The sequence below is a fragment of the Tetrao urogallus genome (assembly GCF_951394365.1).
Source record: "Tetrao urogallus genome assembly, chromosome: 6".
Taxonomy (NCBI): Eukaryota; Metazoa; Chordata; class Aves; order Galliformes; family Phasianidae; genus Tetrao; species Tetrao urogallus.
In genome coordinates, this window is record NC_136819.1 from 11883494 (window position 1) to 11908507 (window position 25014).

At 42.0% G+C, this 25014-nt stretch overlaps 1 protein-coding gene across 1 annotated transcript in view; it reads right to left on the reverse strand.

The window, feature by feature from the left end:
* Positions 1-22008, reverse strand: part of PLEKHA7 (pleckstrin homology domain containing A7) — a gene marked incomplete at both ends in the record, with an annotated part of 137022 nt that extends 115014 nt beyond the window's left edge. The window contains 3 exons of the mRNA XM_079537213.1: positions 21603-21660; positions 21755-21831; positions 21926-22008. Of these exons, the coding sequence (XP_079393339.1) occupies positions 21603-21660; positions 21755-21831; positions 21926-22008 (218 nt within the window). The remainder of the gene's footprint in view (positions 1-21602; positions 21661-21754; positions 21832-21925) is intronic.
* Between the last annotated feature and the right edge of the window lie 3006 nt (positions 22009-25014).

Sequence of the window (25014 nt, forward strand, 5' to 3'; positions counted from 1 at the left end):
CTTTCACTTAGGTACTCCTGCTGACAGCATTTTGTTAGGGCTTTCAAATCTGAAAGCTCACAACAGAGAAGCAAAAGTAGGGTCTTTGTTGAATGGTTTAGTTGTATGCAGGCAGAATACATTTTACAGTCAAAACAAACACTGAAAAACAGCAAGATATCCGAATTAGCTGAGAAAGAAAACTGCTTAATCCCAGAGAATATCTTCATTAAATAATAATAATAATGCTACAACACAGGAGCAAATACTCGTTTTGAAAGAATAGGAAGCTGCAAACACTGGCTAACAAGGGGATAATCTCTCCTCTGTACCTAACTCACCAAGCTCAAAAACTGACAAGTACTAATATAAGGATTTTTGTTGAAAGAAAAGTTCCTTATCTCAAACAACTACAGAAGTCAAGTGACTTTTCCAGCCTGTATCTGTACTGGCTCCCTAAGTCAGCAGTAAGTAACTGCATTAAGTTTCCAGGTAAGACATAGCATGGGCTTTACCTGTGATATCTCTGAACATCAACTCCTGAGTCAGTCATCCACTGCATTTCACAGAGCTAAGAAAGGGAAGTGAGGAGAACAATGTATGCAATCAACTTCATATATCTGCCTTAAGACAGATGAAATTGCCCCAGAAATGCCTTTCTTCTGCTGCCTACAAATGAATCCCAAAGCAACAGTCTCACGTGAAAACAGAGTGATTCTAAAACAGCCTCTGCAGATAAACTTGAACGTGGCACATGAGATGCCAAAGGCAGAACCAAAACTGCAATTCTCATACAGTAAAGGTCAGCAATTAAGAAGCACATTAAAACTGATCCTACTTGATTTTTCACAAATGCTTTGCTTATTTTCCTAAAATTGCAGTAACATTAAAAAGCTCTTGAATTATTTGAGGCACCTGTATTTATGAAGCCTAGTATGAAAATACATCTGCAAGTATAGAAATTCGATAAGGGATAAAACAACCAATAAATTTGGCATTAATCTTCTCTATTTACATTTTTAATACAACAGCATTATCTGGCTTTCTAAACATGTATATATGTATACTTGTAGTTTAAAAAAATAAATATATGTAGAAGTATTCCACCAAAGCTGTTTTTTTATTTTCAGACTGCAATGAAAGGTTATGCAAGCTAAAATACTAAATCCAAAATAATTTATTAAATCAATACTTATATGTTCTTCAGGCAAGATCAGTGCAGTTGATGAGTTGGTGAGTACCCTCAAGTCACACGGAATTTGTTCTTACGCACATACAACTACACAGCACACCCACTGACCACCTGGAAGTTTCCCTCATAAAACCTGTGAGGTTTTAACTATTTCTTTAAATAACGTATATGACTTAAATAACTCATTAAGTCAACAGCTACACATAGTACTAGACAATGAAATTAAATATAGTCATATTTATATATTAAATGCTGCTGAGGAAGTGCTATGGCAGCATGTTTAGCAGACAGTTATACTGGGCAAGGTGTTGGGACAGGAATGCAGCAATACTGAAGAAAGTAACTTTCTGATCAGCCAGTAAGAGCCCTCAGGATCAGATTACTTTATGAATACCCAAGAACATTAAGGAAGAGGACACCATTAGAACCAATCTGGTTTGAAGCCAATTCCCCCGATACCTTTGTCTTTTACTCCACTTTTATTCATTATGGACTTTTACAAAAAATCTGGAGCTATGCTGGCATTCACAGGACTTGCTACAACCTCCACATCCTAAAACCTTCACTCTTTCTCAAAATGCTTGTTTATGTAAAAGTAAAATCCAGTTTTAATACATTTCCTGTGTCTGACAAAAATTCGACTGCAGTAGAAATGCATGTCAAGAGCCTAATAACAGATAAAATGAATCTGCAACATGCCCAATTCTTATGCAATTGTGAACACATTTGTCTTCAAGAAATTTATTTTTTCCCCACTTATTTGAGCAGCCCGTTATTTGGCATTCTCCCATTATCTATCCCTTAAAACTTCACTTATGAATAGGCACAACCATCAGCACACTCAGCTTACTTGAAAGGATGTTGCTAAAGGCTCCTATAAAAGGAGAGGATGGAGACAGATTGCTGGTTTAGCTCAGAGAACATAGTTTCTGGAAAAAAAAAATAAAAGCAAAAGATAACGGAATAAAACCTTTACTTTTTTTCAGCATTTCATTCAAGTATGCTAATCTGCTAGTCTGCAAGTAAACATATGCTTCTTAACAGTTTTGCTCTACTTCCCACACAATTTTTGCCTCCTATTTTTATACACCAGTACTCTCTATGCATGGGTAACTGGGTAGAAATGCCATCACAAAAAACAGCACACACATTCTGGCAAAGCCTTGTAGGCAAGGAGAACTCACTGGCTTTACAACACCAGCGAGGAGGGTGGTGGGATCTGAGATGTGTAACTTGAAGGTCAACATCTTGGTTACAGGCAACATATGAAGCTCTTTGATTGTCAGCCTTCACTTCCAGCTCAGGAGACGACCATTCCTGCAAACACTTTAGGAGAGCAATGGACACAGATCTGTATCTAAAGAATTAACATAAAGAAATGATATAAAACATCTATTACTCTACTGAGCAGCAATTTTCTACATGTTTGCTTGTACCTGTAGTTTTAGTCAATACCTTTCTGACTTGCTGACAACTATTCCTCCATTACTAAGGCTGTCAGGGTTCTTGTCCAGGATGCTCCTGCGTGAGCCACCAAGTTCCAGCACTATCCAGCACTACCCAGTAGCAATCACATCACTGCTTACACATTTCTTCACTTCCTTTGCGTGGTTGCTGAATACAACAGGATCTCCACAACTTTTTTCAGACAGTTACAAAACCAACTAACTGAATGGAACTTGCAAGGCACGCATAATGAGGATTAATTATATTCATGTGTTGCAATCGAATTTATGATCACACAGAATTTCAGCTCCAGTAGCAATTACGCAGAATTAATTATGCAGACCTAGCAGATCCTCGTGCGTAAAGAAATACACTGCAATGGTGGCAAGACACGATAAACATGTATGTCAGCAGCACCTTAACCTGTTCTAACCCATTTGCTTTGGAAGAATATCACCGTAACTATTTTCTTAAAAGTGAATAGTTTACCAATTTGATAATTTAAGTATTCACAAAAGCTCCATTCCAGTAAGATTCAAACTTGTGAATGTGACCTAGAATCTAAGTTCATTATTTAGCTCGAGAACAAAAGGGCTAAACAAACACCATAAGGCATGACACGCTTGAACATTAACTACTGAAGAAATTACCTATTCTCAAAAAAGACACTTTTGAAGTCACTAGGTGAACTATCACTAAGTAACATCTATATTCATTACCAACCCGGCCATCATTTGCTTGATTACAAAATACCATCGCATCATCACAATAACCATCAGAGAACCAAGCCTGTAAGTGCCACTGCCACTATCTATAACAGTATATATACCTCGGGCGTTGGCAGTGCAGGCATCTTGCTTCATGTCCAGTATAATAAATAGCATGGAGTTAGAGCTGAAAAAAACACATACATGTGCTGAGTAACATTAAAAAAAAAAAAAAAAAAATTAGCAGCATTAACTTCATTATTCAACTAAATATTTGTAGAATAGACTTCTAAAGCAAGAAAAGTTTTGAAATATAAGCTGTTTTAATTTTCTATTATTGTTCAACTACTTCAGTAATTGCATGCCATTCAAGTATTGCATGCATTTTAAGGAATACATGCAAAAACATTTAGGTCAAGTCAAATGGATATTTCTTTCAAGTTATAAAGGTATTTCACCTTGCCTTCTCCTTGTCAAAACCCTGGAACACCTCATACAAAGGATTTTATTATAGTACAGTGCCCTTGGTAAGACACTGCACTCTGTACACCAACCAATTTTCTCTGCAGGAGAAAAATGGAGAGCAGCAGTACATGATATGTATATTCTAAAGCACCACAAGTAATACCAGGAGCAACATGGCCAAATGAACATTGCCAAGATTTGGCTCTGGCTTTAAACCACAAAACATACAGCTTTATTCACAAAGGAGACATCCAGCAACACCATGTTGTTTGGTTTGGTAATAACTTTACCTACAGAAAGTGATACAGTAATCACAGAAATAAAGAGTGGACTAGGATTTAGACATTTACAGACCAGCAATCTGCTGACGAATCCCCTAACAATGCCTTAAAATAAGCTTGTGGCCAAATGTTATATGTTCAGGAACAGTTGCTCTCACTCACATCCCTCCACCAGTTCCTTCCCTCTCCTGCATTAGTGACTGTGAAAAGTATCATTTCTGAGACTGCATATAAACATACCATCCACTGTTATTAACAGTGCAGGAGCGTAAGAACCACGTATGACTTTGAACATTTCAAACAAGGTTTTTTAACTGGTTACACATTGAGTTAGTAGAGTGTTATGAAAAATATTCAGTCTATTAAGCACATTCTAATCAATAATGAATCTTAACCAAAGGTATTGTTTTCCAAAGCCAAAAGGCAGCACCAGAAATTAAACCTGGTTACTTTGAGAAGCGCCATTCACAGTAGACTATGAACAAAAGTCATCATTGTCGTGTCAACAAGGCGGACTGCAAGCATTTCACATTGCAACAGGCCCTCTATTGTGCTATGCACCAGCTTTAGCAATTTGTAGTAACAATGAAGTTCTCATGGAACGTCCCTGGAATCTACTGCTTGGATGCTGGACAGGGCTCCACTGGAAAGACTTCCAGCAGCATCTCCCAGCAGCATCTCCATAAGCCCTTACAACTCGAAGCACAACTCCCAAAATAGCACTTAATGCATCTTGTTTTCTACCAATCTAATGCATTTTGCCCCCTTGCACGTATGGATACAAGTTCTGTAGTGCTGTGCTGATGGAAATGAGCAATCCTGTCATTTCTACACGTGCTTATGTGGGAAGAGGGAGGGTATGCTTGTTTTTAAATGCAGCTAGCACAGCTTGTCATCATTCCCAGACTCTAGATTTAGAGCACAAAGGGTTTTGAAAAAGTGTTTTATTGGCTATACGAGATCCAAGGCATGCATGTGTCTACAGGCACATACATCTGTTGCATAGGTGTACAGCTCTGGATTTCTACCAGCTTTCCTGCAGTTTAGCACCAATTCATGTTAGGATTTATAGTGAAGAGCAGCAGAGCTTTCATGAGTAATTCAAGCAAAGCCTCAATTAAAACTTTCAAAACAATAATTACTTGGTGCCAATTATGACAGTACCTCTTCTGCAAACACGGTTTATGAATCCACACAGGGCTAACCACAGACAGCAGAAGCTTAGCCTTAACTCACGTTTTTCCAGTTTCTTTCAAGTCACATACAAAACCAAATCTCCAGTGCTTTTTACACTCTGGATTGTTGTCCCAGCACTGAAAGGAAGAGAGCTTTAGTTTGGAGCTAGTTATGTTTGCACTTGCATGCAGAACCAAGCTAAACAGCTCTAGAACTGGGTGTTAATACAGTCTTACTAACAGCTAAAACGTTGCTCTTAAGGAGTAAACAAAATAAGCTACCAGCACATGCACTTTCTCATTCCAACGAGATTAAAATTCCACAACAGCCTCAAAATGAAACTGTTAGAAGACACAGAAGCACTGCAGAACCCAGCTGAAAAATCTGTCAGGCAGGATATCCTTTCGTAGAATCGTAGAATCAATTTCTTCCAGCACGTATTCAGTTTCCTTTTTTTTTTTTTTTTTGAAGCACATACATTGCAAGTGTATTCACATACAATAAAGAAAATAAAGCCAATAAGGTAAGTTTTCTTTTAAAGGGAAAAGAAAGCAGTGAAATAATATGAATGATCTTTTGCAAGCAAACTACAAAGATAAACATACCACGTACAAAGGCACATACTCTTCAGGAAAAATACACAGCTCAATAAAAAAGAAATCCCAATAGAGAACTAGCAGAAGAACTGTAGAGAGCATTGGCAGAAGAATGAATGCTTTTCATGATGAATCACTGCATGTCTAACCAAACAGAATTATTAAAAATTAGCATTCATGTTATTCAACTGATGTAAGAAAATCATTAGTGCCACTGTACCCTTCCACAAGAAGTATTCAGAAAGCTTCAGCCATCCTTTGAATAACCATGCAGATGTGCTGCAGAACTGAACAACAAAACAGAAGCGTCTGTTTCCCTGATGCAAACTACTGACCTTTAAAGGAATGATTTAATAACAAATTTCAGTTACAAGTCTGTTTATTTTAGAATGTCAACTACAGCAAAAAATGCCAAGTGACTGATGGCAAAAAGGTATTCCCATACCTTAATTTTTTGAAGAGAGAGACCTAATACTTCTTTTTAATCTGGAAAATACTTCAATGCTCTGACATTAATAATATGGGCTTGTTATTAAAGAAATAAGGTGGGTTTTTTGTTTGTTTCTTGTTGGTTTTTTACTTTATGTGTGAATTTAGTTGTGCAAAAAGTATGTTAGACTATGACTATACACATGACTATAGATTGACTATGACTATAGACTATGACTATAGACTAGACTATGCTAGACTATGTTAGATCCACGCTTCGCTGCGGAGAGAATTTTTGCTTCAACTTTTCGAATTTTTTAAGTTGTTTGTGTAGCATTGGCAAATACCTTCCCACCAATCTCAGAGCATGAGGAATGGTTTACAAGGCTTCAATCTCCCCATTTGGAATAAGCAAACACACCAAATCCTACCGCAATTATGCTCAGCGTTCAGTGAGATCGGAAAGCCCCTGAAGATTAGTAGGGCTGGCATAACAAATCCAACCTGCCAGAACAATTCATCTGACTTCTGCACTCCTCCCTGTTGCCATATTTCCCGAGGGATGCTCAAAACCAGAGGTATTTCAAGTTGGATAAACTCTCCCGGCATTCTGCTCCTGCGTTCTTTTTTTATGAGTGGAGAGGACCCTCATCACGTGACGGTGAGACCTGGGAATAAAGGTGAACAACTGAAGAGCCTCAGCGTGCCCTCTGAGCTGCCAAGAGCCCATACTGCTCTTGTAGGCCTTGCACCTGATTAAGTGAAGGCACACAGGCATCAAGGGGAAGGAGCAATACGTACAGGGCTGTAAGACTTCCTACAAAGAGTGGGCACCTCCAAATTAAATGGTGAGCCTAATTTACTAGGCACAGTGTACAGCTCCAATTATTTCTTCCACTTACTATCTTGCTGATTAACAGTGATAAAGTGCACACTCTACAAAATGTTTGCACAGTTGTATCTTGCATTAGGTGCAGTACTGCAGACTGCAGTGCTTACAGTGCTTGCAGTTACATTTCCTCCCTTTTTATCAGTCTTCCATATGACAGAACAAATGGATACACTGTTCTTACCAGCCAGCTGAATCACACAATAAAAAGTTTCTGGTTCCAGCAACATATTCTTGCCCTGCCTGATTTAATTCTTCTCATCACTACCAGGTGGATCATTTATTGAAACCTCTCCAGGTGCAGAAATCAGGGAACACTCTACTTTGAATTCTCAGACATCCAACAATTCCAGGTTAACTATGAAAACAGAGATGTCAAACTATTCCTTTTTAAGTTATGAAACTAAGGAGTTTAGAGAAAAGAAACATCACTTCAGTCTTTTTTCCCCAAGAAGGATTCATCCACAGGCACGCATGCCAAAGCCATCTATGCCCCAGCGGTAGCAGAACCAGCACCAGGAATGCCCTCTTGTGGCACAGCTGAAGCCTGCAGAGCCCCAATTTCCTCAACTGCAATTAACATAAGAAAGTATTTCTCAGGGCTTGCTTTGAAACTGAGATACGAAGGAATACAAGAAATGGGACCAAAACTGCAGATGCTGTCCAAAGTCTGAAGAAATGTTTGAACTTCATTTCTCTTCATTGCTTGCTTTCTTCTTTGAGTGTTACCGTAAGTAGTGGGAACCTTTGGTCCTTCTTGTAAATCTGTGGGTAATCAAATTCCTGGGAAAGCTGTTCCAGGAACCGAACAGGAGTGTCTGTTACTGTGACACTCCTGAGAGAGGACTCTTCTGCCTTTTAAAGAGCATGCGTAAAAGCAGTTTCGCTGCTCAAGAATCTGTGCATTTTGACACCTCCAACAATAGGAAACGTCTTGCAAGCCTGCCTCCTCATCCCCACAAGCCCTGCTGATTCTCAGTGGTGCACTACTGAAGCCAGAGGAACAACCAATAAACAACAGCATAGCCATGTGTTTCCCCACAGAGCTAAGCTAACACACTACATATTTTTCTGTTTCAAGAAGCGTGACTGCGAAGGTCTCCGTTCCATTATGTGAATGCAGCATCCTTTGCACAGGTTTTATTTCTGCAGCTTTTTAACTCTCCATCTGCCAAAACACCATTAGCACAGCAGTTCACATGCAAGCAAACAGAGGGGCAGCAAGAGAGCCTTCCAGGCACAGCCAGGTTCCAGCAGGCTGATGCTTGGCAAGGGGGGGCCTTCGCCCCGCACTCACAATGCAGCACAGTGGCAGGCGCATTCCTGAGCCCATCGCTCTTGGTTGCATTTTCCCAAGCCGTGGGGATTCAGACCGGCTGGCGGCACGCCAGATTATTCAGCAGCAGAGTCACCGGCTACTTGTTTCCATCGTCCTGCCACAAAAGGTGTTACTCCACTTTTTCAGAACGCAGTTCAAGTTTGTAAGCACAGGAATACCAGGTTTCAGCTGGCAGTTGCTTTGCAGCTGCCCAAGCCGTGCTCCCATTTCCCTACAGCTTGCTGCAAGGAACAGGCAGCTCAGAGAGCATTAAGCCTGATAGGAAAAAGTATTTGGTTCTAAGAGGAAGTGATCCAATCAATATTTTCACCTCTGTGGAATAATTAACGACCGGCAAAGAAAAATACATCACTCCTTCACAGCCTATGATCAGCCCTCAATCAAAGCCTCAAAATCTCTAGTGGAACATTCAACCTCATTCAACCTCAGAAAAAGAACAAAACACTCTGATGATGTGCATGTCTGACACTTCTGTTTTCATAGAGAAACTATCCATGCTAGGGGTATAAAAAGGCATTTTCCAAGTTTCAATTTGTTAGAAACACTTGTTATCAAGCAGTGCATATTTAAATGAAGTTATTGCTTAAGCTTTAGTGAAAATAGCACATCACTTCATGAGTGAGAGCACAGACAAAGTTACAAATCATTTTTTGGACAGGTTTCACTGAGCACTTTGTGTGCAGGTGCAACACAAGCCTTCCTGCAAAGGACTTCCCCGTGTCGTTTGATTTCACGGCACTCTAGGATCCCCTCCCGCCCCAAACTGCAGAGCAACCACAGAAACACATTGCTGACACTGAACATACAAGCAGGCTCTATGGACAAAGCTCATTGACCACACTGCAGAGCTCCTTGGAGAATTCAGAGCTACACAGCAGAAGGGTCAGGCTGCTCCCCAGCCCAGCACAATCATGTGGGAAACCAGAGGGACCTGAGCTATCCCTATCACTCTGCTCACACAGCATTTACAGTAAAGATTCTCAAAGCAGAGAAAATCAGGAGTCATTAAGCTGAGATTTTCTAGGTGTAAACAGTTCAACAGCTCTTTTCTTTCCACAATCAATGAATTTTTTCACTCCACTTGAAATCAGTAGATCAATAGCCCCCTGCAGAGTTATCCTTCCCTGTCTATTTACTACACTGCAATCTTACTACCTAAAAGGAAACATTAACAATCAGACTGAGTAAAGCCAGTCCATAAGAAAAAGAACAGAAACCTGACCAAGATGCCCACCTGCCAAAGTTGAGGTCTCTCACACAGCTTTACCTAACTTTCCTCCACTGCTTGGGGAACACAAGTACATGTACATACACCCTTAAAAATGGAGCAATATGGGTTGGAGAAGAAGAGAAAAAGCAATCACCAAATTTCCTTATTACCTCAGAGTAGCTGTAATGTCACACCTCAGACACCAAGCAGTAGTGCAGCAACTTTGCAGGCTTCCTCTTCACCCAGCCTCCCTCAGGCACATGGTAACAACATTCTTGCCTCCATAACCCAGCCCGGACCACCAACTGAAGTGCTGTCCCTGGTGTCCGCAGCTTTCTGAGCCTGGCTGTCCTCTGCTCCTGGAAGGAAGTGCTCAGTTTCTGTACCCACCCATCTTGACTCACTCAGCAAGTCTCCTCTCCGGGGCACCGGTTCACCCATTCAGACAGAGAATACCGTTTCCCAACTCCTACAGGAAGTACCTCCTCATAATCCTCGAGCAGTTGAATGCTAAGAAGGTTTGTCTGTCATTTACAGTTTCACTTCAGTGTGTGCATGTTTAAACAAATGGCATTGACTATTCAAGCCAGGAGTGTCCGTGTCTCAGCACTGCTGATGGAATGGGAACAGTTTCTCATCAGTAGCAGCATCCACATTGTGGCTAGAAGCAATTCTAGGTTTATGCAAGTACTGAGCTGTGTGCTGTAGGTCCCTTGCTTGTTTCCAGCTACTTTGAGCCATTAAGACCATACACAAGCTGTGACATTTAAGCCTCTTCAGCAGGCAGCATAAGGAGACACGCTTACAACAAATCTTAATTTTTATTTTTAAATTATAAGTACCTACTAAGCAGTAGCCCGCTTTAGTGAGTTGGTCTGCCTTTTTTCCAGCACATGAGCACTTGCTTTCCACAACAGACCATCCCTAAAACTGTTTGTGTCCTACAGGTTTTTCTTTATTTTCCAAAGAAGCATTACTGAAAGACAAACCTGTTTTTCGTGCCCTATAGAAACTGGTTTTAACACCTTTGGGAAAGGCTGGGGGAAGGGACTATCAACCTAAGACCTAGAAAGCTTTTACAGACATTCCTCTCCTGTGGTATTTCAGATTAGGTACAAATGCCTTCCTCTAATTGTTGGAGTTGTTGAGGAAAAAGCATCCATCCTCACAATTAAATAGCTTCCATAAAAAGCTTCACCATAAGAGTTACCAGAGTCTGAGTATCCAGTCAGTGATAAGAGTCTTTACCCCAGTCAGTGTTAAAGGTCCAGACATCAAAAAAAAATCAAAGGAAAATTAACAGGACATCTACAACTAAAAAACTTACTGCAAATCTGTCTGACCTTTCAACAGCTGAAACAGCAAAAATATCAAGACAGACTTAGAACTGCTCCTATTTTTTCAAAGCTTTTGATTAAGACACAACCTTTTTTCTCAGCATCCAGAAAAATATCCAAAGCACAGCTATTGCCCTTACAGCCATCTGTCTCAGTGGGCAGCACGTTTGGTAGTGCTGTTCTAAGAAGATGGCAAGTGCTGACTTCTGAGAGGATTTACCAAGTATGAGACAGGAAGAAAAGCTCCTACTATACAAACCCTCACACTTTGTGCTGCTTGAGCTTTTTGAAGAATTTTTAGTGCTTTTCTTTTTGGAGGAGGAGGTGGTACCTGCATCATTATAAATGCATTTTAACATAGACTCATTCGAAAGCATCTAAACGTCAACTGATTGGGTAGTGGGTATCATTTCTCTGTTTTAATCTTACCAGATTTCCATCTTCCTTAAAGAATGGTAGCCACTATAAATGCATTTGCTGTCCTACATACAACGACATGGGGAAAAAAAAAAAAAATGAAACACAACACTTTACAGTTTTCTTACGTATTTAAAATTATGGGTTTTGTGGTTAGTTGTTGGTGGGTTTTTTCCCCCTTTATAGCAAATGAAATGCAATGGCATGCTTTTAGGAGTTCATGTGCAATCCTGCACAAATTTCTCCTATATAAATCTATCGTACAGTATCAGAAACCACATTTTAACAAGTTAACTTGCCCATAACATATGGGGAATAAGTGATTCTTGTACCTCTGAACTACTTTCCAGAGTTTGTTCAGTGCTTTAGTTTCCGGGCAGGCACAGTGAAAAGATTTCCTCTTCTTATTCAGCTATGTCAGAAGCTCAGAAGAACTACAGGAAAACACTTAAGTGCCTTTTTCTTTCGACAATTTATGACCAGGTAGGAACAGAAGCCCAAAATCAGCCCAAAATTGGAACGTAACACATCAAGATTTACTATTTACAATGATCTGAAGCACTTATTAAAAAAAAAAAAAAAAAAATCCATCAAGACATTTAAAAATCTACTTCTTCACCTACTGATAAGACACATTTTATTTTAGCTCAATTCACAAATGAAATTCAATTGGGATCCACAAGTTTTCTGCTACAACAAAATTGATTTCAGACCTCTATTTCAGATCACCAAATCCATTTCTGGAAACACAGATCTAGCACAAAATGCCACTGAAGGATTTCTTATTTCACACAAATGAGTCCATGTAAGTGAAACTATTTCAACTGTCAAGCTGGGTAAATTTCACAGACAGAAGTAGTTTTGCTCATGAAGATGGCAGTTCTGACTAATGCTACATTCTACCATCTCCACTTGATACAAAAAGTAATTTATTTGATTTTTAGACAGAAATTGTTTGTGTCTACCCTACAGGTAGATAAAAGCTTCCAGGAAGGCTGGTTGTTCTTACACACATCCATCCCTACAAGGCAGGACTGGATGTTTCCTAACCATTTATTTTGTATCTGATGAGCACAGCTGAACCTAAGGAAAGCCAGGACCCTATGGAGCAGCAAGCATACTACTTTCAAATCAGCTGTAATCATATGGGCTCCACTAACACTGCTGTTCCACTCTAATTCTTCATATGGGCACTTTTTGGAGATGGTAGCACTCAGAAGCCATACCTTCATAGCTGTGCTCACATCCCCAGAAGACAAGCCTTACACTGCAATTTAGTGTTCTCCCTGCAAGCTTTAGCAACCAAATGTAATGGAATATTGATTTAATTGGCAAGGAGGCAGCTGAGCTGAATGAATAAAACCCAAAAGTGAGTAGTACAATAGAAGTACAATTTCTAATCTTTGCAGCAAACAGATTTCTATGCAACTGCAGAACCAGAATACTTTTAGGAGAATACTACATAATTTTGTTCAATTATTCCAACACAGAACCATGCTCCATTTACCTCTTCACTTACATGTCTTTACAGGATGCTGAAATTCACCAAGAGCAGCATTCTCTGCAGTCAGTTTCTCTAAATCAGTTTCACCCCAAACCATTAGGCAGACCTGACAACAGGTGGAAACGTGTTCATTATCAGTTACAGAACTAAAGGTGAGATGAAAGGAGGAAAGGTTAATTCACCATTTACATTCTACAAATAGACAAGAACTGTCTGTGTTGAACTTCATTCCTAAACCAACTGCACTACCTACGTTTGGACCATCAGTTTACTCAGCTCATTAGCAGACCTCCTGATTGCGCTTCTTATCACGCAAATCTTTAAAAATTCATCAAGAATAAAATGTCTGACATTTTGTTTCTACAGGAAGCAAACAAATATTCACTTGCAGGCCATTATTTGTAAAAATAACTTCCTATTCCCACACAAAAAGCATAACGTACCTCATCATGGTTACAGAAGCCACTCTGGAAATAGCTGCCAGACAGCCTAAACAAATTTAAGTCACATTTTCCTACACAGATAGAACTCTCTTCTGTACATCAATAATTCAAAAATCCTTGTAGCCTCATTCTAGACATGACTTAAAAACACAATCTGTGGCTGTTTCTTTGTAAAAGATTTCAGGCAGTGCTTTAACTAACCTCTACGTCCACAGCTCAGCTGTCTTCCAACCACAGCAATGCAGGAAGCGCATGCTGCTCATCACACATTCTCTGCACCCCCAAAGCCACTAACACTTGCAGCACTTCACACTTAGCAGAAAGGGAAGCTACCACCACAATACAAAACTTAGTATGATTTGTAAACCTCTTGGCAAGGACTCCCCTTCATCAGTATGACAGCTCCCGCCTAACAGATAGTGGGTATCACCACTGACATTCAACTGCAATAAGAATCCATCAGCAAAATCTGAATTTTATGCCAAATAATCACATACTGAAGAAAATGCCACCCATGGAAATATACAGGAAGTCAAAAAAGTGACTGCTGTTTTCCTTCACTGTCAAACAGCACTGTCATACCCCTCGGTAATTCAGTCTTCTTACCCCCATTCTGTGGTTCCAATACTTTCTCAGACAACTCAGTATTCTCCAGGATACAGAAATGCAACTCTGCAGAAAGGCTTTGCTGGAGTTGTAGACACCCAGCTTCCCAAACGAGACAGTTTTAAGAGAAAGTAATAAACAGCCACCGACACTGAGGAACATCTGTTACTCTGATACTAGTACCTGATGAAATTAAGATTTATCACGTTGCATTTCAACTGGAAGGGCTAAATACAATGAAAAACTCGGTGTCTGTAATCTATTTTTTTTTTTTAATAGTTTTATACAGTGACTTCACATTTGAGAAGTTAAAAAGTTACTGTGGGTTTTCTGTTTGTGGGCTTGTTTTTTTGTAAATGAGCTTCAGCTGTGACTCACTGCATGAGTAATTCCACGAGCAAAAGGAAGGGGCTGAGACTATTCACAACTGAATACTGAGCCAAGGCACACAGGCACTGAAGGAATAAATCTTATCGCTCTCTGAAAATATTTCAGGTATTCAAGTATGCCTGCGCTAGAAAAGAAAAGCACAGAAGCAGCACTTGAAGAACAGCATCTTCCAAAGACGTGCGAGGAAGGAAATAAAGACATTGCTCCCAGTCACTTGACAAAACCACTGTCTTAAATGGAAAACAAGCAGAAAAAATCTCACTTAAGAAACGGTGTGTCAGCAATAGAACCTCTTTTTACAATGTACATAACTACTTTAAGAGTATGTGAAGTACCAGTTTAAAATAAATAAATAAAACCAGTTACATTTATAAGAGCTGATATCCTGAGACAGCAACAATAAACAACGACTAGCTGATGATAGCTGTCATCTAAGAAAGAGGGGGTTTCGTTACTTTGCAGTTAACTGCAGTTAATTTTAATTCAGTCCAGGCAATTCAAGGTGGTTTTGAACCAATGCATTCTCTGTGGAACAACTGCTTGCTGTCTAAACTCCCGTGCAAACAGCTGGTGTAATGATGCCTGATCTTCAGAAGAATACACTGAAGAGATTAATGCTGCTTTACCAATCAGTGAATCACACCCATTAGTACAGTTCTGTCTGCTGATACGCTCTAACATTCCGAGCAGATCTGTCGTTAAGTCCAATTTCTTACTCTTTGATCCAAAGTAGGCACTGAACTCAGAGATTCATCTGCAGAACACACATTTCAAACGCCTAAAAATCAGCTTTTAAACATACCTATTAAAAAACAAAGAAACAGACAACCCACCTGCCATTGGCCTTTTGACCTCTGATTTACAGTGGCTGATACACAAACAGTGCCTCCAGTTCTTCTCCATTCTATTGACACCAACATCTTAAGTCAATCAAAAGGAGTCATTCTTCCACCCAGAAAAAGGGGCAGAGAAATATCACTCACATGAAAGCTCCTGCTCCGCCATTTTGCCAATTTGAGGACAGCTGTGAAAATATGGCATTTTGAAACAAATACACAACTTGCAAAAAGCCATTAACTCTACATTTTTTCAGATGAAATGAAGTAGAAAACTACGAGCAGCTTTGCTGCTTTGTCGTATTTCACCACAAAAGGTCCTTGAAAAATCATTGACATGTTGCAGTACTGACATTATTCACAGAAAGCTCAATATCTGTTCTTAGTTTGGCCTCCAGGAAGAGAATAAAAACCATCACAATGCTTGACATAGCATCGTAAATTAAATTTAGTATTACTGCAATACTTCATGAGTGTATCCAAAACTCATTCACAACTATTTGGTTGAGGTTTTGTTGCTGGTTTTTTTTTGTTGTTGTTGTTGTTTTGTTTTGTTTTGAAACTAAAGATAGAACCTTTAGAATACAGATAAGCAACAAGGAACGTAAGGGCTTAAACCTCCAGGAAGAAATGCATGTTCCTGCCACTGATAGCACACTTTTCCACCTGTCTAGACAAGCCAGCGATGTTCTTGCCAAGCATACGTGGCAGACAATCAAGAAAAGAAAAGAAGAAAAAAAAAAAAGGTTGGGAGCTTAACCAGATTCTTCTTGGATTTTAACTTCTTTAATTAGCAATCTGCATTCAGATCAGAAGTTCTGTTTCTAAGGACAGCAGTACCTCAGAGCAGACTTTTTTTAAAACAGTCTAATAACGCTGCAGGAAAAGACAATTAAGCTACAAGCAGGATGAGGTTTTAGCTCCATCCTTTATTGTTAACCAAGCCAAGGGCATAACAATAAAAAAATTTAAGAAGCACATCTAGGAGGCAAAGTCAAACTAAATTTGATTCAGCAGCAAATTTGAACGTACAGACATACTGGATAGTATCAGATACGATATTAGTAAATGTGACACTGCATTATTGTTCCTTGCAAGGTTGCAGCAGTACGATACTAATGCAACATACTTCATCTGTATCAAAGAAGTGTAAATATTTGAGATGATGGCCAACTTTGATCAGTCGAGAAATCAAAACTCATTTTAGAATAATCCATCTGTAGCAAACAGAAGGATTGGGAAACGCAGGGCACAGAAGCAGCAAGAAAAGCCTGCACCCAAGTACTTCACAGCACACACTTCTGCCTTTGCTGAAGCACTTGTTTAGTACAAGGCTGTTTAGTATTGCCAGGCTCATCTGGAAAATGCACTTCTTCACTTTCTCCATCATAAAATACAAAAACATCTTATATGAGATATTTGTCTGCAAATAAGTAATCCTTTAAACTACGCCCAACTGCTGGAGAGTTCAATGCCTGCTGGCAGACTGAAGAAGCAACTTCCTTTATTAAAACCAAGATTTTGCTGTACCAAATATTTTACATTACATATATGTATATATTTGCAATAAACAAAACCAAATTAAGTGTTGAATAGATTATCTGTTTGCTCACCTGATGTGGTAGACATACCATACACTTCTAGAAGCAATCTAAAATGTAACACAGGGTTCAAAAAGCTATTTTGTAAAACTAGGGCTATACCTATATTACAATTGCGTATATTCCTCATCTTTACATTATAGCAAGACTTTCAGAACCACTAAAACCCCCCACTGCAATATACCTGATTCAGACACGTGGTCACACACATACACAATCTCAGAGAATGCAGAAACACACCTTGCTCTGCAAGGAATGAGAATGAGGAATGAGGATGAATTTTCTGACCGACTCATGTTAAAGATACAAGAAAGTGTACTGAAAGAAAGGTGCAAAGTGGATACCAGCAGCTCTGGAACCAAGTTTTACCCGTATTTCTGAGCTACAGACATAAGTCAGTTGTATAACCCGAAACAGAACAAAAGAATGTTCCTTTATTTACCAGAAGCACTCAACACTCAAACAGCATCTGAAGTTAACAGGAATTATGCTTCAAATATGTGTTACCCTCACTTCACTCTTCAGGTAGTCACAGTTCAGTTTTCCCAACAACTAAATGTGTATTTTGGAAGAAAGGCAAACAGGGGCTGACAAACCAAGCTAAATACCTTTTGGTGCAGCCACGCTTTAAAAACAAACAAAAACTGGCACCTCCCCCTATACACTCATTCCCCCCCCCCCCACCAGGGAATGCACACAATGCTCCTCTTCATATACACCACAGAACCAAACCACACATGGTATTCTCCCTGTGCAAAGTTCCCAGCCTGCTTATAGAGGGCACCCTGCACCAACCTCGCTCCCTCCCATCTCTGAGAGCTACCAAGTACTTCTTTTGCTGTCTGCAATTTTTAGCAACCTCTGCCTGAGTACAAATCTATCAGCGTTTACTTGACTTTTTAATGAGTGATTTCTCATTTTAACCATTGACAAGGAGGAGATGTATGTGTTGCCCTAACTTGAATGAAACACAGCTGCTGTACCTACCCAGCACGCCCAATATTCCCAGTGCAGTTTTGCTCACCACCCAAAATTAATTAAAAAAGTCGTGTGCTCAAGCTGGAGATCCAAAGGGCAACAAGAGACAGAGAAACCGCTACAGACAGTACAGCTTACTTTATGTAGCTCTTCTTCTTCACACTGCCCAAATAGGCCACTTGTTGGCTAATAGACCGGCAAGGACAAGAAGGCAGGCAGGCAGGCTTGGCCCCAGGCCGGCAGCTCCTCCCCGGCTCTCACCTCGCACCCGTGAGCCAGCAGATGCCGCTACAGACCGCCCGGTACTGCTGCCGAATTGCACGGCTTTTCTCCCCTCCTATCCCAACACAGAATCCAATTCCAGCATTTTTCTTCCACCTCTTAATTTCACACCTCCCATACGAATTACTTCGATGAAGCCCAGTCCCCGCAGTGGCAACGCTTTGTTCCAGCAGCGAATCGCAACCTGCAGGTTGCTGCACACAGACATCTAGCCAAAATACAGCCTTGACTACTGCTGTGGAACCACATTTCTTCCCCCCAAAGTTTCTCCAGGACACTTTAGAGCACGTGGTCCTTTCATTTAGCCAGAAACCATCCTCAGAGTCCCTAACAGCAGAGCAAATGGCTGGGGATCACCTACAGCCAGCAGCTGGCAAATCCAAGCTCCTGCATGGTTTTCAACAGCACGGTATCTGCATATATGTTTGACAGAGCAGAATCCCAGCTACAAACACAGATTTCAGTTTGCTGCTCACCACTTCGGTGTTCTTCCCATTTTTGGTATTTCATAGGATGGCCTGTGTTAGAAGAGACCTCGAAATCATCCAGTTCCAACCCAGCTACCACACACAGGGTTACCACCCACTAAATCAGACATAGATTTATATCCAAGTAATACATACCATGCTTTTTTCCTATATACAAGAGGGGGGGAAAAGGCACTTTTGCAAGTTTTAAGAGCTACCCAAACAAGTGACCAAAATAGATATTATCCAGTGAAAAACTGATTTTGGAAATCCATCAACAAAAGGTCAACTTCAGCTATTTCAGTGCTGACAGCTGTTTGCCTATTCCTAACTTAACAACTTGAATGCAATACTACCTTTGTGACATGCAGTATTAATGTGGCATTTTCTCCTTCCCCAGAAAGCCTGATGGCCAAGCCTACCAGCTCCCATCAGCTACCTGAAGCAAACCACAGCAAGTGTTGCAAGTGCTCATTCAATCCCGTATATGTTTAGCAACATTCTTCCTGCAGTGACTCCAACACAAAGCACTTGCCCAACGTACACAAGGTATTTCATAAGCATTAGCAGAGAAAACAAAACAGGAGAGCGGTGAATGAGTAGTGCAAGCCATCATAGGCACTCGAAGTCGGAAAGTGAAATGCCTGTGATACTGTTAGGCAAAGAAACATTTGAACCTCTGACCAATCCTAAATCAGCATTCCTCTTAAAACGGATGAAAGGCTGGCAAGCCAAGCCAACCAACCACTTTTTGTTAGGAAATACTTGTTTTCCACACATTTTTGTCACTCGAAGAAAAGAGAAAATATGTCACAGGGGATGATACAGGTCTCACAGCTCAGAGGCAAAGGTGACCACATTGCAATCTCTCACAATTGATGTCTGTACTATCTGAGTCGAACTAATGATGTTATGCCTCTTTCTGACTAACAGTAACAAAGATGCTGAGGTTTTGTATACATGGAAAGACACTTAAAACCATACAAAAGTTACCCTATTCTTCTCCTTGGGGCAAGCTATCTAAGTTGCAAATAAGCTGCAAAAGCGAGATTTTATCTAAACTACCAAGTGGAGACCCCAAAAGATCAGTTTCTACATCATTTATTTAGTGGTTCTAGGATAAAAGGCAGGACTACACTAGTAGGATTTGCTGCTATCAAGAAAACTTGAAAAATAATCAGTACAGAGAAAATCACTCAGAAAGATCTGGATGTGCAGAAGTGGGAAGAACCAGAATGCAGCCTCTTACATGACTTCCTTGTGCAAACTACAGTCCTAAAAGTTAAAGCAGCAAAGGAAAATAAAGATCAGGATGCATCAGTCAATTGGCAGCACTCACACACGCTGTCAGTGTAGGTGTCTTTCCCAAAAAGGCAAACAAGTTCTAATGCAGAAAGCAGAGAAGTTTCTAAAGCCAGAAAGTCCATAAAGCACTTTTGCAACAAAGATGACTGACTTCATGTTTCAAAAACTGCAGAGAAGTGCTTAGCAACTTTTGTTTTACTATATGCTTCTTCAGGACTGCCCACAGTACTGGCAAAAAGAATAAAGACATGGAAGTAAATAGACATCAAACATTACTTTTAAAATTCAAAGACAGCTCACATCCAACACTCAGCCTAACATTTTGATTGCTGCCATTCTAAAAATTAAGTTATGTAAGTGGAGTTGGCCAACATATTTAAATATTTGACACCACGTCCCACACAAAACTAATTAAATTACAACTAACATAAGACCTAGAAAAGAGAGAAAGAAGTAAATCAAAGAGGAGACTACAACAGCTCACATTTAAAGTGGAAATTACGGCAAGAGAGAAAGGCAGCTCACAGCATTCCTCCCAGCCCCATTCAATAAATTAGTAATTAAGGAGCAAGAACTGAGTGCGTGCTCATGAAACGTCTGCGGATGACACCCAACTGCAAACTATCACCAGTTAAAAGAGGCAGTCAATGAAGAGCTCATGCTTTCTGTGAACTGGAGTGCTATTAAACGGAACAGGACGAGATGTGAAATCATGCACTAAGGGACCAGCAGCCTTTCTGTTCTGTAAGCTGAGAACTCGTCACGTGGGAGCAACACAGGAGCGACGAACAGAGCAGTGAGCTATGGAAATCCCTGCCTAAGGACGCTGGACTTCATGTGAGCAAAAAAGGGGCTCAGCGTGCTCATGGGAAAAAGAGGAAAGCAGAGAAAAATCCACGTGGCTCCAGGGCCTCTGAGAGGAGCAGTGTGCAGAGAAGCATCACTGCTGCAAAAGATGCTACGTCAGGTGAATCTGAAGTGGACAGGAAAATGTTTGGCTGCACCAAAACTGCTGTTGCTCTCTCACAGAAGTTCTTCAAAGGATGGCCAAGTTTATCGGACTGCTGTGTAAAACACGCACTCCCTTCAGTAATAAACGCTTCATTTTCTGAAGCAACTCCACCTCAAGCTGAAAAACACTATTAACACCAGTTAGGACAACACACTGTGCAGAGGCGGGTCAGAAACCAAAAGTTTTCTGGCCGCCGGACACAAAAAGCCTTCCACACAAAGCAGCTGGGACCAAAGCGCAGCTGGGGCTCTGCGTCAGCCATACAGGCACGGGGGGGGGCTCTTCAGCGCGAGCCACATCGGCGCACAGCCGCGCGCGCCGGTCCCGCCGCACCGGGCGCTGAGTTGGCGCTCACACGGCGCCGAGCCCCGCGCTGCCGCCCCTCACACAAGCGGCGCCCTCAGGCCGGACCGATGCCGCCGTCGCCGCCCTCCCCGCGCCCACACACGCAGCGTCCACACAGCCGGCGCGGGGCCGGGGAGCGCTCCACCTGCCGCGAGCCGCCGCGCTTATCACTACCAGGAAGATAGGGGGAGAGAGGAGAAAAAAAAAAAAAAAAAAAAAAAAAAAAGACTAAGCAACCGAGCAGGCGGCAGGGGGAAACCTGTTGCCGGCCGCGCGCGCTGAAGGAGCCGCCGCAGCCCCGCGCCCAACTTTCCCCATCCCGCACCCCTCCGCGCGGAGGCGGCCCGCAGCCCCGGGCCGCGGCACTCACTCGATGAAGTAGCTGGCGCCCTCCTCCGAGAAGCCCTCCTCCCAGCCGCGGGGCAGGTCTGCGGGGACAGAGACAGGACGGGCGGTGAGCGCGCGGCCCGCGACCCTCGGGGCGGTGGAGGGAGGAGGGGGGCGGGGGACGCGGGCACCCACCGGAGCGGATCATGTGTCCCGAGTTGACGGGCTCCCCGGTGCGCGGGTGCAGCCAGGTGGTGCTGCGGCTCAGGTCGCTGCGGGGGAGAGGCGGAAACGCGCACCTGTTAGCGGCGGGAAGCGGGCGGGCGCGCGGCCACCCCCCCGCCCCTTCTCCCGCCGCCCCCTTACTCGATGAAGAAGACGCGACCGTCCCTGCAGACGCCGTAGGACCAGTGCTCAGGTAGCGCGTCCCGCCCCGCCGCCGCCGCCATGTTCGCCGTGCGCGCGGCCGGCCGGCCGGCCGGGGAGGGGGTGTGCGGGCGGCCGGCGCTCGGCGCCCAGTGCCCGGCTCTGCTCTGCAGCGCCACCCCCGGAGCGGGCGGGGGGCGACGCCTCTCGGCCTCAGGAGGCGGGCGGCGGGCCCGGGAGCCGGAGGCGGCAGCGGTCCTTTGTCCGCCGGCGGGAGAGGCGGCATCCCCGCGGGCGGCCGTGGCTGCGGCGCGTCCCGCCCCGCGCTGCCTCCCGGAGCTCGCCAGAAGGCGGCGGGACGGGAAGGGCGGGTGTGGGCTTCGCGCTGCTTCCCGGGATGCCGCCCGCCGATGGAAAAGCACGAGGGGGGAAAAGGCCGTAAGGGCTTAAAGCCTCGGGGAGGCTGTCAGCTCTCCAGCACAACGGCAGCTCCTGTCGGTCATGCATGCGGCACACCGGGCACTGCCATGGATGGGATGGGATGGGATGGGATGGGATGGGATGGGATGGGATGGGATGGGATGGGATGGGATGGGATGGGATGGGATGGGATCCTCTGCCCCTTCAGCCACTTCTGGAGAGGATAATACGGTTCTAGGCCAGATGGTTCAGAATGTGCAGTACTATGAGACGCAATGCAGGATACACACCAGACAATGGTTTGATTGCATGTGAGGATGTGTGGGCTCAAATTCTACCTTGGAAGACATTTTATGAAAGTCTGTCAGAGTCCCACAGCTGCAGAACTGCTTCTAACTTCGACAGAACAACAACCTTGATGTTACATCATCATGATGTTTATCCTCAACATTTCCCTCTTCCAACAATTCAGTTTGGTTTATCCTCCTCGATGAAGGAGCCTTCCAACCCTTTGCCTTACATCAGAATTTCATTCAAAACTTGTAAGCCCAAAACTTCTGTGCTGCTTTTCTTTGAAACATTATCATTTTTGAGGCTCTCTGGCAATGCTGAGATGAGAAGCAAGTTATCACATAACAAAGTACACGCAGTAAATTTGGTTCTCTTGCAACTACAGGAGTAAAACAAACACACGTTTCAGTAGTGTCATTACATGTTAAATCTGCCCAGAAGAGCCTCCTGCTTTGAAAGATGAACTTAGTGCCATGGAGCACTCTCTCATGCATAAACTCTTTAAATTTAGCTGGTAACTCCATCGTGCTTTGGCCACCAGACCACTAAATAGCATGCAGCAAAGTGTTCCTAATGCTCATCTTACCTGAAGTGTATATAGAGAATCACCTCCTTTTGTTTGCTTTGAACTTGGTTCCGATGTCATTGATTTTCTTCAGTTCTCACAATGGAAGATCTGAACCTTCTGCAGGATTAGCACAGGTTATAGACCAAATTTCTCAGGACCTGAAAACCTCAGAAGACAGAAATTCTGCAGCCTGTCTTGGAAACTTGTTCCTATATTCTTGTGGTGAAAACGCTTTCCCTTGTATCAAATGAGAAACTGCCCTGTTTTAATTTATGATCCTTGCCATATAACCAAATTTTGAGTTGATGCATTATTGTAGACATATGTTGCAGGTACTTACATTTCCTGATTTCAGATATAATGTTTAAAAGCCATGTTGTGTTATAGAAACTTGCAGAGTTCTAATCTAAATTTAAGATCAAAATGAGAATGTAATCTAAATTTAGGCGTTTACAACCTAACTTTTGCTGGCCTCATCATCAGGAGGCAGGTTTGTGATTTAGAGCAGCGGAGCAAGAATACCTCCAGGCATCATTCAGTAAGAAGATTACCAAATTCTTCTGATTTTTTTTCCCCCTGCATATAGCTAATGCTCAAGCTCTGGTTCCAGTCCTCCCTGGCTGATCTCAGACACATTCATTTCTGTTGCATCTCATTCATTCCTCTCATGGGGCACTACCTGATATAAGCTATATGGGGTTAAATTGGAGTTCCAGGCCATAATAGCAGGAACTTGGCTAAAAGAATTGAAATATGCCGTTCAACAAATGAAGGGTCTAATAAAAGCTAAGAATTTCCAGGCTTCCTTTGTTGATAATGGGGTAACTGAAAGAGATCTGTTAAGGTCCCTGAATATTACTGCATGTTTGAACCCACATTTGACAGCTTTATCTGAATGCATTCCTAGAGTTACTTGCTCTGTCTGCAATCCCAGGAAGCACTGTTTTGTGTATATAACTTCCATTAAGCTTTTTTCTGCCTCAAGAGTGACATACTTTAAAACATACACTAAAATCTGTATGCAGACCTTGCTATTTCCAGAATAAAATCAAACAATAGAATACAAGCATCCTTTCTATCTCATTTCTTTCTTTTCAGCCCTTTTCCTTACAATCCAGCTTTATTGATCGTCCTTTCAGTGCCAATATCCCAATCTAGTTTATGTTCTTGCCCACTTTTACATTATTCCCCTCTGCCCCCATTCAGGTCAACACGTTTCCCTGCTCTTTTCAACCCTTCATAACCTATAACTTATCAACCAAAGATGCAATAGGTATCTGGAAATAACACTGGAAACACTATGTAGGAATCTCCAACGAACAAATCTGAAAGCATGATTAAGTCACAATCATATCCAGTGTCTAGGAAGTTACAGAATCACAGCTGGATTTCATGCTGCTGTGTACTTTAATGATCTATTTCCCATTCTTCTGAGAATTGAATATAATCGAATTTGATGGTCTCAGAGGTCAAAAGCTGCTGCTGTTTCGGGAAACTCCAATACACAGAAAAGCCTACTGGGAATGACTTTTTTTAAAGGACAAGCACAACCTATAAAAGGTGAGAGGCCAAAGGTGGAGCATTTGAGAAGCAGTGAGTCTGAATAAATAAATCTTGATTAAGAAAACTCTTAAGCCATAGTTGTAAAATGTGCAGTGTGCCTTTCAGCATGATTTGTGAGCTCTGCTCAGCACAGCTGAGAATTAAAATGACAAAAAGTTTCATAGTGAGACAGATTAATTTGCAAGGCCATTTTGGAGCCGTTTGCCCAATTCTTTTTCTCATTACGTTCAGAGGTTGTGCAACTGAA